Source organism: Oncorhynchus clarkii, unplaced genomic scaffold (genome assembly GCF_045791955.1).
Source record: "Oncorhynchus clarkii lewisi isolate Uvic-CL-2024 unplaced genomic scaffold, UVic_Ocla_1.0 unplaced_contig_1850_pilon_pilon, whole genome shotgun sequence".
Taxonomy (NCBI): domain Eukaryota; kingdom Metazoa; phylum Chordata; class Actinopteri; order Salmoniformes; family Salmonidae; genus Oncorhynchus; species Oncorhynchus clarkii.
In genome coordinates, this window is record NW_027261052.1 from 60,729 (window position 1) to 74,287 (window position 13,559).

General features: G+C 47.3%; 1 protein-coding gene across 1 annotated transcript in view; it reads left to right on the forward strand.

Moving 5' to 3' along the window:
• Positions 1-13,559, forward strand: part of LOC139403954 (protein jagged-1b-like) — a gene marked incomplete at its 5' end in the record, with an annotated part of 93,382 nt that overhangs the window by 50,734 nt on the left and 29,089 nt on the right. The window contains 4 exons of the mRNA XM_071147166.1: positions 4,138-4,251; positions 4,980-5,093; positions 6,003-6,119; positions 7,828-7,855. Of these exons, the coding sequence (XP_071003267.1) occupies positions 4,138-4,251; positions 4,980-5,093; positions 6,003-6,119; positions 7,828-7,855 (373 nt within the window). The remainder of the gene's footprint in view (positions 1-4,137; positions 4,252-4,979; positions 5,094-6,002; positions 6,120-7,827; positions 7,856-13,559) is intronic.

A 13,559-nucleotide genomic window follows, 5' to 3' on the forward strand; every position in this document is an offset into this window, starting at 1 on the left:
CAGGCAGCACTACCACTAGACCAGCCCCCTGGCAGGCAGGCAGCACTACCACTAGACCAGCCCCCTGGCAGGCAGCACTACCACTAGACCAGCCCCCTGACAGGCAGCACAGAAGGTTTGCTGTGTCTGTCAGCGTAGTGTCCAGAGCTTGGAGGCGCTACCAGGAGACAGGCCAGTACATCAGGAGACGTGGAGGAGGCCGTAGGAGGGCAACAACCCAGCAGCAGGACCGCTACCTCCGCCTTTGTGCAAGGTGGAGCAGGAGGAGCACTGCCAGAGCCCTGCAAAATTACCTCCAGCAGGCCACAAATGTGCATGTGTCTGCTCAAACGGTCAGAAACAGACTCCATGAGAGTGGTATGAGGGCCCGACGTCCACAGGTGGGGGTTGTGCTTTACAGCCCAACACCGTGCAGGACGTTTGGCATTTGCTAGAGAACACCAAGATTGGCAAATTCGCCACTGGCGCCCTGTGCTCTTCACAGATGAAAGTAGGTTCACACTGAGACAGACGTGCCAGTCTGGAGACGCCGTGGAGAACGTTCTGCTGCCTGCAACATCCTCCAGCATGACTGGTTTGGCGGTGGGTCAGTCATGGTGTGGGTTGGCATTTCTTTGGGGGCCCGCACAGCCCTCCATGTGCTCGCCAGAGGTAGCCTGACTGCCATTAGGTACCGAGATGAGATCCTCAGACCCCTTGTGAGACCATATGCTGGTGTGGTTGGCCCTGGGTTCCTCCTAATGCAAGACAATGCTAGACCTCATGTGGCTGGAGTGTGTCAGCAGTTCCTGCAAGAGGAAGGCATTGATGCTATGGACTGGCCCGCCCGTTCCCCAGACCTGAATCCAATTGAGCACATCTGGGACATCATCCACCAACGCCACGTTGCACCACAGACTGTCCAGGAGTTGGCGGATGCTTTAGTCCAGGTCTGGGAGGAGATCCCTCAGGAGACCATCCGCCACCTCATCAGGAGCATGCCCAGGCATTGTAGGGAGGTCAATCAGGCATGTGGAGGCCACACACACTACTGAGCCTCATTCGTAGAGCAGGGTTCGACAACTGGAGGCCCACGGTGCATACGTAGAGCAGGGTTTCCAAACTGAAGGCCCACGGTGCATACATAGAGCAGGGTTTCGCAGCTGGAGGCCCACGGTGCATACGTAGAGCAGGGTTTCCCAACTGGAGGCCCACGGTGCATACGTAGAGCAGGGTTTCACAACTGGAGGCCCACGGTGCATACGTAGAGCAGGGTTTCCAAACTGAAGGCCCACGGTGCATACATAGAGCAGGGTTTCGCAGCTGGAGGCCCACGGTGCATACGTAGAGCAGGGTTTCCCAACTGGAGGCCCACGGTGCATACGTAGAGCAGGGTTTCACAACTGGAGGCCCACGGTGCATACGTAGAGCAGGGTTTCCCAACTGGAGGCCCACGGTGCATACGTAGAGCAGGGTTTCCCAGCTGGAGGCCCACGGTGCATACATAGAGCAGGGTTTCCCAACTGGAGGCCCACGGTGCATACGTAGAGCAGGGTTTCCAAACTGAAGGCCCACGGTGCATACATAGAGCAGGGTTTCGCAGCTGGAGGCCCACGGTGCATACGTAGAGCAGGGTTTCCCAACTGGAGGCCCACGGTGCATACGTAGAGCAGGGTTTCCCAGCTGGAGGCCCACGGTGCATACGTAGAGCAGGGTTTCCCAACTGGAGGCCCACGGTGCATACGTAGAGCAGGGTTTCCCAGCTGGAGGCCCACGGTGCATACATAGAGCAGGGTTTCCCAACTGGAGGCCCACGGTGCATACGTAGAGCAGGGTTTCACAACTGGAGGCCCACGGTGCATACGTAGAGCAGGGTTTCACAACTGGAGGCCCACGGTGCATACGTAGAGCAGGGTTTCCCAACTGGAGGCCCACGGTGCATACGTAGAGCAGGGTTTCCCAGCTGGAGGCCCACTGTGCATACGTAGAACAGGGTTTCCCAGCTGGCGGCCGGGTGATTTTCCTTCTGTTGTTGGACATGAAAGACGTTAACTTCTTGACGCTACCCTTCCCGTAAATGGGATCATTTTCGTCAGCAATCGCTAAATAGCATAGCGGTCAAATAATATTACTACAAAATATTCATATTCATGAAATCACAAGTGCAATATTGCAAAACACAGCTTAGCCTTTTGTTAATCCACCTGTCGTCTCAGATTTTGAAATTATGCTTTACAGCGAAAGCAATCCAAGCATTTGTGTAAGTTTATCGATAGCACAGCATAACATTATGTACACTAAGCATTAAGTAGCTAGGTCACGAAAATCAGAAAAGCAATCAAATTAATCGTTTACCTTTGATGATCTTCGCATGTTTTCACTCACGAGACTGACACAACAAATGTTCCTTTTGTTCCATAAAGATTATTTTATACCCAAAATACCTCCGTTTGTTTGTCGCGTTATGTTCAGAAATCCACAGGAAAGAGCGGTCATGACAACGCAGACGTATATTCCAAATAATATCCTTAATGTCCACAGAAATATGTCAAACGTTTTTTATAATCATTCCTCAGGTAGTTTTTAAAATATATATTCGATAATATATCAACCGAGTGTGTAGCTTTTTCAATAGTACCGGGAGGAACAATGGCCGCTTTACTCTATAGCGCAAAACTCACCCTGAGCGCCCCCACCTATCCACTTACACAATGTGATCTTTCACGCTCATTTTTCAAAATAAAAGCCTAAAACTATGTCTAAAGACTGTTGACACCTTAGGGAAGCCATAGAAAAAGGAATTTGGTTGATATCCCTTTAAATGGAAGATAGGCATGCATAGGAACAGAGAGGTTTCAAAATAAGAGGCAATACCTGATTGGATTTTCCTCAGGCTTTTGCCTGTAATATCAGTTCTGTTATACTCACAGACAATATTTTTACAGTTTTGGAAACTTTAGAGTGTTTTCTATCCTAATCTGATTATATGCATATTCTAGTTTCTGGGGCTGAGAAATAGGCAGTTTCAAATGGGTACGTTTTTTAGCCAAATACGAAAATACTGTCCCCTACACGCAAAAGGTTAAAACAGCAGTAAATTAGCTGCAAGTGATACATTGTTAATCTGTTCCCGCCATAATAGAGAGATCGTATACACATTTAAGCCAGGTTTGAAATGTTATGTTTTAGTCAAATATTATATCTGTTTGGGATTCTTGCAGTCAATTTGCAGTCTAGTATTTATTTAAAATGATGTTCTGGCTCCCTCCTCCCCCATCAGCTCCAGATAATATTGGCCTGTGGCTGAATCTAGTTAATGATCCCTGATGTGGAGCTGGTTTGACTCTGCCTGTCCTCTCTCTCGCTCTCCTCCTCCCCCCTCCTGCCCCTCTCCCCCCCTCCTCTCTCCTCCTGCCCCTCTCTTCCTCCCCCTCTCCCTCTCCTTCTCCTTCTCCTCCTTTCCCTCTCCTCCTCCCTCCCCTCTCTCCTTCTCCTCTTTTCCCTCTCCTCCCCCCTCCCCCCTCTCCCTCTCCTCCCCCCTCCTCTCCCTCTCCTCTCCCTATCCTCCTCCCCCCTCTTCTCCCTCTCCGTCTCCTCCCCCCCATCCTCTCCCTCTCCTCCTCCCCATCCTCTCCCTCTCCTCCTCCCCCATCCTCTCCCTCTCCTCCTCCCCCTCTCCATCTCCTTCTCTCCCTCTCCCTCTCCCTCTCCTCCTCCCCCCTCTCCATCTCCTCCTCTCCGTCTCCTCCTCCCTCCTCTCCTTCTCCTCTTCCCTCATCTCCCCCTCTCCTCCTTTCCATCTCATCCTCCACCCTCCTCTCCCTCTCCTCCTCCCCCTCTTCTCCCTCTCCTCCTCCTCCCCCTCTCCCTCCTCCCCCTCCCTTCTCTCCCTCTCCTCCTCCCCCCTCCTCCCCCCTCCTCTCCCTCTCCTCCTCCCCCCTCCTCCTCCCCCCTCCTCTCCCTCTCCTCCTCCCCCTCTCCTCCCCCCTCCTCTCCCTCTCCTCCTCCCCCTCTCCTCCTCCCCCCTCTCCCTCCTCCTCCTCTCCCTCTCCCCCTCCTCTCCTCCTCTCCCCCTCCTCCCCCCTCCTCTCCCTCTCCTCCCCCCTCCTCTCCCTCTCCTCCTCCCCCCTCTCCCCCTCCTCTCCTCCTCTCCTCCAGATATAGATGACTGCAGCACTAGTCCATGTCATAACGGAGGAACATGTCAAGACCTGGTGACTGATTTCTTCTGTGAGTGTATGAACGGCTGGAAGGGGAAGACCTGCCACTCCCGTAAGAACACAGTCTCTCTCCTCCCATTCTTTCTGTTCTACAATCACCCATGTCTATTTTTTATTTCACCTTTATTTAACCAGGGAGGCCAGTTGAGAACAAGTTCTCATTTACAACTGTGACTTGGCCAAGATAAAGCATAGCAGTGAGACACAAACAAAAACACAGAGTTACACATAACCAAACATACAGTCAATAACACAATAACACAACAACACAGAGTTACACATAACCAAACATACAGTCAATAACACAAAAACAGAGTTACACATAACCAAACATACAGTCAATAACACAACAACACAACAACACAGAGTTACACAAACAAACATACAGTCAATAACACAACAACACAGAGTTACACATAAACAAACATACAGTCAATAACACAACAACACAGAGTTACACATAAACAAACGTACAGTCAATAACACAATAACACAACAACACAGAGTTACACATAAACAAACGTACAGTCAATAACACAATAGAAAAAATCAATATACAGTGTGTGCAAATGGAGTAAGGAGGTAAGGCATTAAATAGGCCAATAGTTGTGAAGTAATTACAATATAGCAAATTAACACGGGAGTGATAGATGATGATGTGTAAGTAGAGATACTGGGGTGCAGAAGAGCAGAAACACAAAACGTGCTGATGGGTGGAGGTATTCACCCAGGTGTGTGTGTGTGTTATGAAAGCTTGGTTTTAATCATGTGTGTCTCCAGGTGAGAGCCAGTGTGACGAGGTTACCTGTAACAATGGAGGGACATGTCATGATGAGGGAGACACCTTCCAGTGCAAGTGTTCCCCTGGATGGGAGGGGGCTACCTGTAATATAGGTGAGTTAGTCTGGATGGGAGGGGCTACCTGTAATATAGGTGAGTTAGTCTGGGTGGGAGGGAGGGGGCTACCTGTAATATAGGTGAGTTAGTCTGGATGGGAGGGAGGGGGCTACCTGTAATATAGGTGAGTTAGTATGGGTGGGAGGGAGGGGGCTACCTGTAATATAGGTGAGTTAGTCTGGATGGGAGGGAGGGGGCTACCTGTAATATAGGTGAGTTAGTCTGGGTGGGAGGGAGGGGGCTACCTGTAATATATGTGAGTTAGTCTGGGTGGGAGGGGGCTACCTGTAATATAGGTGAGTTAGTCTGGGTGGGAGGGAGGGAGGGGCTTCCTGTAATATAGGTGAGTTAGTCTGGGTGGGAGGAGCTACCAGTATTATAGGTGAGTTAGTCTGGATGGGAGGGAGGGGGCTACCTGTAATATAGGTGAGTTAGTCTGGGTGGGAGGGGCTACCTGTAATATAGGTGAGTTAGTCTGGGTGGGAGGGAGGGGGCTACCTGTAATATAGGTGAGTTAGTCTGGGTGGGAGGGAGGGGGCTACCTGTAATATAGGTGAGTTAGTCTGGGTGGGAGGGAGGGAGGGGCTTCCTGTAATATAGGTGAGTTAGTCTGGGTGGGAGGGGCTACCTGTATTATAGGTGAGTTAGTCTGGGTGGGAGGGAGGTGGCTACATGTAATATAGGTGAGTTAGTCTGGGAGGGAGGGGCTACCTGTAATATAGCTGTCCCCTCCTCCCTCCCCTGGCTCTAGACCAATAGGCACTAACCAGGCTGTTAGATTTTATTTCAACTCATCTAATAGGACACACTTGCTTTCGCTTCTTTGTTGCACAATGTTTTTAAATGTTTAGCTGAATTTGACCCAGATGAACTAATGCTACTGACCCACCTCTCATCCTCCTCTAGCTAAGAACAGCAGCTGTCTTCCTAACCCCTGTCAGTACGGGGGAACCTGTGTGACCAGCGGGGACTCCTTCACCTGCGTCTGCAAGGAGGGCTGGGAGGGAGACACCTGTGAACAGAGTGGGTATACAACACAGGTCTTCTGTCCTACCTGTTCTATCACTCCCTGTGTTCCCTGCTTAGAGGAAGATGGCCTTGAGAATGGGGGAGGGGTGGTGCTTATGGTTGGGGATGGGGGAGGACGGATGGTTGTGGATGGGGGAGGGTGGGGGGCCTTATGGTTGGGGAGGGGGGAGGACGGGGCCTTATGGGGGGGGGGGGGGGGGGGGCGCCTTATGGTTGTGGATGGGGGAGGGTGGGGGGCCTTATTGTTGTGGATGAGGGAGGGGGGGCCTTATTGTTGTGGATGAGGGAGGGGGGGCCTTATTGTTGTGGATGAGGGAGGGGGGGCCTTATGGTTGTGGATGGGGGAGGGTGGGGGGCCTTATTGTTGTGGATGAGGGGGGGGGGGCCTTATTGTTGTGGATGAGGGAGGGGGGGCCTTATTGTTGTGGATGAGGGTGGGGGGCCTTATTGTTGTGGATGAGGGAGGGGGGGCCTTAACTCTCGCATTTTGAAATAAATGTACACGTTATTCTATAATTTAATCCAAACTGTTGGTCATCAACGGGCGTAATCGTCGTCTGCGTGGCCACGTCGCTCAAATACAACTTGGTTCTATTTATTACACTTGATCGCGCTGCAAGTCCCGTCTCTCTCATCTCCTCATTGGTTTTTAGGAGCATATACCCACATGGGTGATTGAAAGATGAACTGTCCACACTCCAGTCCAGTTGGTGGTTGTAATGCACCTTAAAGTTGGTTGCCAACCACCATATAGGAGCAGGGTTCTGGATGGGGGAGGAGCAGGGTTCTGGATGGGGGAGGAGCAAGGTTCTGGATGGGGGAGGAGCAGGGTTCTGGATGGGGGAGGAGCAGGGTTCTGGATGGGGGAAGAGCAGGGTCCTGGATGGGGGAGGAGCAGGGTTCTGAATGGGGGAGGCAGGATTCTGGATGGGGGAGGAGCAGGGTTCTGGATGGGGGAGGAGCAGGGTTCTGGATGGGGGAGGAGCAGGGTTCTGGATGGGGGAGGAGCAGGGTTCTGGATGGGGGAGGAGCAGGGTTCTGGATGGGGGAGGAGCAGGGTTCTGGATGGGGAGGGGCAGGGTTCTGGATGGGGGAGGAGCAGGGTTCTGGATGGGGGAGGGGCAGGGTTCTGGATGGGGGAGGAGCAGGGTTCTGGATGGGGGAGGAGTAGGGGGAGGAGTAGGGTTCTGGATAGGGGAGGATAGGGGCGTGGGTGTATGGGGGTAGTGGCGGGGGTGTATGGGGGTAGGGGGCAGGGGTGTATGGGGATAGGGGCGTAGGTGTATGGGGATAGGGGCGTGGGTGTATGGGGATAGGGGCGTGGGTGTATGGGGATGGGGGGGGGTGTATGGGGATTGGGGCGGGGGTGTATGGGGGTAGGGGCGGGGGTGTATGGGGGTAGGGGTGGATAGGGGCGTGGGTGTATGGGGTGTGAGCAGGGGTGTGGGGGTATAAGCGGGGGGTGTGGGCCCTGCTCCTTGTTAGCAGGGCAAGAGGCCACGGTGTTTACACGGTAGAGTTAATAACCCAGGCCGTGTGGCGCTAAACACGACAAGACAGCACGCTAACACAACCTCTGGACACTCATGTCTCTCTCTGTCTGTCTGTCTCCCTCTCTCTCTCTCTCTGTCTCTCTGTCTCTCTCTCTCTCTCTCCCCCTCTCCACATGCGTGTGAAAATAACTCCTCTCTCTTTTTTCCAGATACCAACGACTGTAATCCCCACCCATGGTAAGTGGAACACATTTCCTATTGAGTCAGACAAGACAGATCAGAACAAGGTGTTCCTCTACTTTGCACCGTACCAAATATTTAAACATTTTCTATAACCTGCCAGATGGGTGGGTTCTGGCCCAGATATATTATTTCAAATGATGCCGAATAGTATTTGAACCCAGGTTTATTCTGCATTCTGTACTGAAGTTTCTCACATGCAGGTTCTCTCTCTGTCTGTCTCTCTCTCTGCGTCTGTCTCTCTCTCTGTCTGACCAGAACATTTGAGTTCTGCATCCAAGATGGCACCCTATTCCCTTTACAGACTAGAATGGTTAGGAAGGAGGACACAGACTATAATGGTTAGGAAGGAGGACACAGACTAGTGGTTAGGAAGGAGGACACAGACTATAATGGTTAGGAAGGAGGACACCGACTATAATGGTTAGGAAGGAGGACACAGACTATAATGGTTAGGAAGGAGGACACAGACTATAATGGTTAGGAAGGAGGACACAGACTATAATGGTTAGGAAGGAGGACACAGACTATAATGGTTAGGAAGGAGGACACAGACTATAATGGTTAGGAAGGAGGACACAGACTATAATGGTTAGGAAGGAGGACACAGACTATAATGGTTAGGAAGGAGGACACAGACTATAATGGTTAGGAAGGAGGACACAGACTATAATGGTTAGGAAGGAGGACACAGACTATAATGGTTAGGAAGGAGGACACAGACTATAATGGTTAGGATGGAGGACACAGACTATAATGGTTAGGAAGGAGGACACAGACTATAATGGTTAGGAAGGAGGACACAGACTATAATGGTTAGGATGGAGGACACAGACTATAATGGTTAGGAAGGAGGACACAGACTAATGGTTAGGAAGGAGGACACAGACTATAATGGTTAGGAAGGAGGACACAGACTATAATGGTTAGGAAGGAGGACACAGACTATAATGGTTAGGAAGGAGGACACAGACTATAATGGTTAGGAAGGAGGACACAGACTATAATGGTTAGGAAGGAGGACACAGACTATAATGGTTAGGAAGGAGGACACAGACTATAATGGTTAGGAAGGAGGACACAGACTATAATGGTTAGGAAGGAGGACACAGACTATAATGGTTAGGAAGGAGGACACAGACTATAATGGTTAGGACGGAGGACACAGACTATAATGGTTAGGAAGGATACAGACTATAATGGTTAGAAAGGAGGACACAGACTCTAATGGTTAGGAAGGAGGACACCGACTATAATGGTTAGGAAGGAGGACACAGACTATAATGGTTAGGAAGGAGGACACAGACTATAATGGTTAGGAAGGAGAACAGACTATAATGGTTAGGAAGGACACAGACTATAATGGTTAGGAAGGACACAGGCTATAATGGTTAGGAAGGACGCAGACTATATTGGTTAGGAAGGAGGACACAGACTATAATGGTTAGGAAGGAGGACACAGACTATAATGGTTAGGAAGGACACAGACTATAATGGTTAGGAAGGAGGACACAGACTATAATGGTTAGGAAGGACACATACTATAATGGTTAGGAAGGAGAACACAGACTATAATGGTTAGGAAGGAGGACACAGACTATAATGGTTAGGAAGGAGGACACATACTATAATGGTTAGGAAGGAGGACACATACTATAATGGTTAGGAAGGAGGACACATACTATAATGGTTAGGAAGGACACAGACTATAATGGTTAGGAAGGAGGACACAGACTATAATGGTTAGGAAGGATGCAGACTATAATGGTTAGGAAGGACAGACTATAATGGTTAGGAAGGACACAGACTATAATGGTTAGGAAGGAGGACACGGACTATAATGGTTAGGAAGGACGCAGACTATAATGGTTAGGAAGGACAGACTATAATGGTTAGGAAGGACACAGACTATAATGGTTAGGAAGGAGGACACATACTATAATGGTTAGGAAGGACACAGACTATAATAGTTAGGAAGGAGGACACAGACTATAATGGTTAGGAAGGACAGACTATAATGGTTAGGAAGGAGGACACAGACTATAATGGTTAGGAAGGACAGACTATAATGGTTAGGAAGGACACAGACTATAATGGTTAGGAAGGAGGACACGGACTATAATGGTTAGGAAGGAGGACACAGACTATAATGGTTAGGGAGGAGAGACTATAATGGTTAGGAAGGAGGACAGACTATAATGGTTAGGAAGGAGGACACAGACTATAATGGTTAGGAAGGAGGACACAGACTATAGTGGTTAGGAAGGACACAGACAATCCTCGTTAGGAAGGACACAGACTATAATGTTTAGGAAGGAGGACACAGACTAAAATGGTTAGGAAGGACACAGACTCTAATGGTTAGGAAGGACACAGACTATAATGGTTAGGAAGGAGGACACAGACTATAGTGGTTAGGAAGGACACAGACTATAGTGGTTAGGAAGGAGGACACAGACTATAATGGTTAGGAAGGACACAGACTATGATGGTTATGAAGGACACAGACTATAAGGGTTAGGAAGGACACAGACTATAGTGGTTAGGAGGGAGGACACAGACTATAATGGTTAGGAAGGACACAGACTATAGTGGTTAGGAAGGACACAGACTACAATGGTTAGGAAGGACACATACTATAGTGGTTAGGAAGGACACAGACTATAATGGTTAGGAAGGACACAGACTATAATGGTTAGGAAGGAGGACACAGACTATAGTGGTTAGGAAGGAGGACACAGACTATAGTGGTTAGGAAGGACACAGACTATAGTGGTTAGGAAGGAGGACACAGACTATAGTGGTTAGGAAGGAGGACACAGACTATAGGGGTTAGGAAGGTGGACACAGACTAGTGGTTAGGAAGGACACAGACAATCCTCGTTAGGAAGGACACAGACTATAATGGTTAGGAAGGAGGACACATACTATAATGGTTAGGAAGGAGGACACAGACTATAATGGTTAGGAAGGACACAGACTATAATGGTTAGGAAGGAGGACACATACTATAATGGTTAGGAAGGACACAGACTATAATGGTTAGGAAGGACACAGACTATAATGGTTAGGAAGGACACAGACTATAATGGTTATTGTATGTTGTTTGATGGAAGGGGATTTCCACGAAATGATTCATCATGTCAAAAATTGTATTACTAGTTATGGTAGTACTGGTTATGGTAGTACTGGTTATGGTAGTACTGGTTATGGTAGTACTGGTTATGGTAGTACTGGTTATGGTATTACTGGTTATGGTAGTACTGGTTATGGTATTACTGGTTATGGTAGTACTGGTTATGGTATTACTGGTTATGGTATTACTGGTTATGGTAGTGCTGGTTATGGTATTACTAGTTATGGTAGTACTGGCTATGGTATTACTAGTTATGGTAGTACTGGTTATGGTATTACTAGTTATGGTAGTACTGGCTATGGTAGTACTGGTTATGGTATTACTGGTTATGGTAGTACTAGTTATGGTAGTACTGGCTATGGTATTACTGGTTATGGTATTACTGGTTATGGTAGTACTGGTTATGGTAGTACTGGTTATGGTAGTACTGGTTATGGTAGTACTGGTTATGGTATTACTAGTTATGGTAGTACTGGCTATGGTAGTACTGGTTACTGTATTACTAGTTATGGTAGTACTGGTTATGGTAGTACTGATTATGGTAGTACTGGCTATGGTAGTACTGGCTATGGTAGTACTGGCTATGGTAGTACTGGTTATGGTAGTACTGGTTATGGTAGTACTGGTTATGGTATTACTAGTTATGGTAGTACTGGCTATGGTAGTACTGGTTATGGTAGTACTGGTTATGGTAGTACTGGTTATGGTAGTACTGGTTATGGTATTACTGGTTATGGTATTACTAGTTATGGTAGTACTGGCTATGGTATTACTAGTTATGGTAGTACTGGTTATGGTATTACTGGTTATGGTATTACTAGTTATGGTAGTACTGGCTATGGTAGTACTGGTTATGGTATTACTGGTTATGGTAGTACTAGTTATGGTACTACTGGCTATGGTATTACTGGTTATGGTATTACTGGTTATGGTAGTACTCTTTATGGTATTACTGGTTATGGTATTACTGGTTATGGTATTACTGGTTATGGTAGTACTGGTTATGGTAGTACTGGTTATGGTAGTACTGATTATGGTATTACTGGTTATGGTATTACTAGTTATGGTAGTACTGGCTATGGTAGTACTGGTTATGGTATTACTGGTTATGGTAGTACTGGTTATGGTAGTACTGGTTATGGTATTACTAGTTATGGTAGTACTGGCTATGGTAGTACTGGTTATGGTATTACTGGTTATGGTAGTACTGGCTATGGTAGTACTGGTTATGGTATTACTGGTTATGGTAGTACTGGTTATTCTAGTACTAGTTATGGTAGTACTCGTTATTGTCGTACTGGTTATGGTATTACTGGTTATGGTAGTACTAGTTATTGTAGTACTAGTTATTGTAGTACTAGTTATTGTAGTACTAGTTATGGTAGTACTGGTTATGGTAGTACTAGTTATTGTAGTACTTGTTATGGTATTACTGGTTATGGTAGTACTGGTTATGGTATTACTAGTTATGGTATACTGGTTATGGTAGTACTGGTTATGGTAGTACTGGTTATGGTATTACTGGTTATGGTAGTACTGGTTATGGTATTACTGGTTATGGTATTACTGGTTATGGTAGTGCTGGTTATGGTATTACTAGTTATGGTAGTACTGGTTATGGTATTACTGGTTATGGTAGTACTGGCTATGGTAGTACTGGCTATGGTAGTACTGGTTATGGTAGTACTGGCTATGGTATTACTGGTTATGGTATTACTGGTTATGGTAGTACTCGTTATGGTATTACTGTTTATGGTATTACTGGTTATGGTAGTACTGGTTATGGTATTACTAGTTATGGTAGTACTGGCTATGGTAGTACTGGTTACTGTATTACTAGTTATGGTAGTACTGGCTATGGTAGTACTGGTTACTGTATTACTAGTTATGGTAGTACTGGTTATGGTAGTACTGATTATGGTAGTACTGGCTATGGTAGTACTGGCTATGGTAGTACTGGTTATGGTAGTACTGGTTATGGTAGTACTGGTTATGGTAGTACTGGCTATGGTAGTACTGGTTATGGTAGTACTGGTTATGGTAGTACTGGTTATGGTATTACTGGTTATGGTATTACTGGTTATGGTATTACTAGTTATGGTAGTACTGGCTATGGTATTACTAGTTACGGTAGTACTGGTTATGGTATTACTGGTTATGGTATTACTAGTTATGGTAGTACTGGCTATGGTAGTACTGGTTATGGTATTACTGGTTATGGTAGTACTAGTTATGGTATTACTGGTTATGGTATTACTGGTTATGGTAGTACTGGCTATGGTAGTACTGGCTATGGTAGTACTGGTTATGGTAGTACTGGTTATGGTAGTACTGGTTATGGTATTACTGGTTATGGTATTACTGGTTATGGTATTACTAGTTATGGTAGTACTGGCTATGGTATTACTAGTTATGGTAGTACTGGTTATGGTAGTACTGGTTATGGTAGTACTGGCTATGGTAGTACTGGTTATGGTAGTACTGGTTATGGTAGTACTGGTTATGGTAGTACTGATTATGGTATTACTGGTTATGGTATTACTAGTTATGGTAGTACTGGCTATG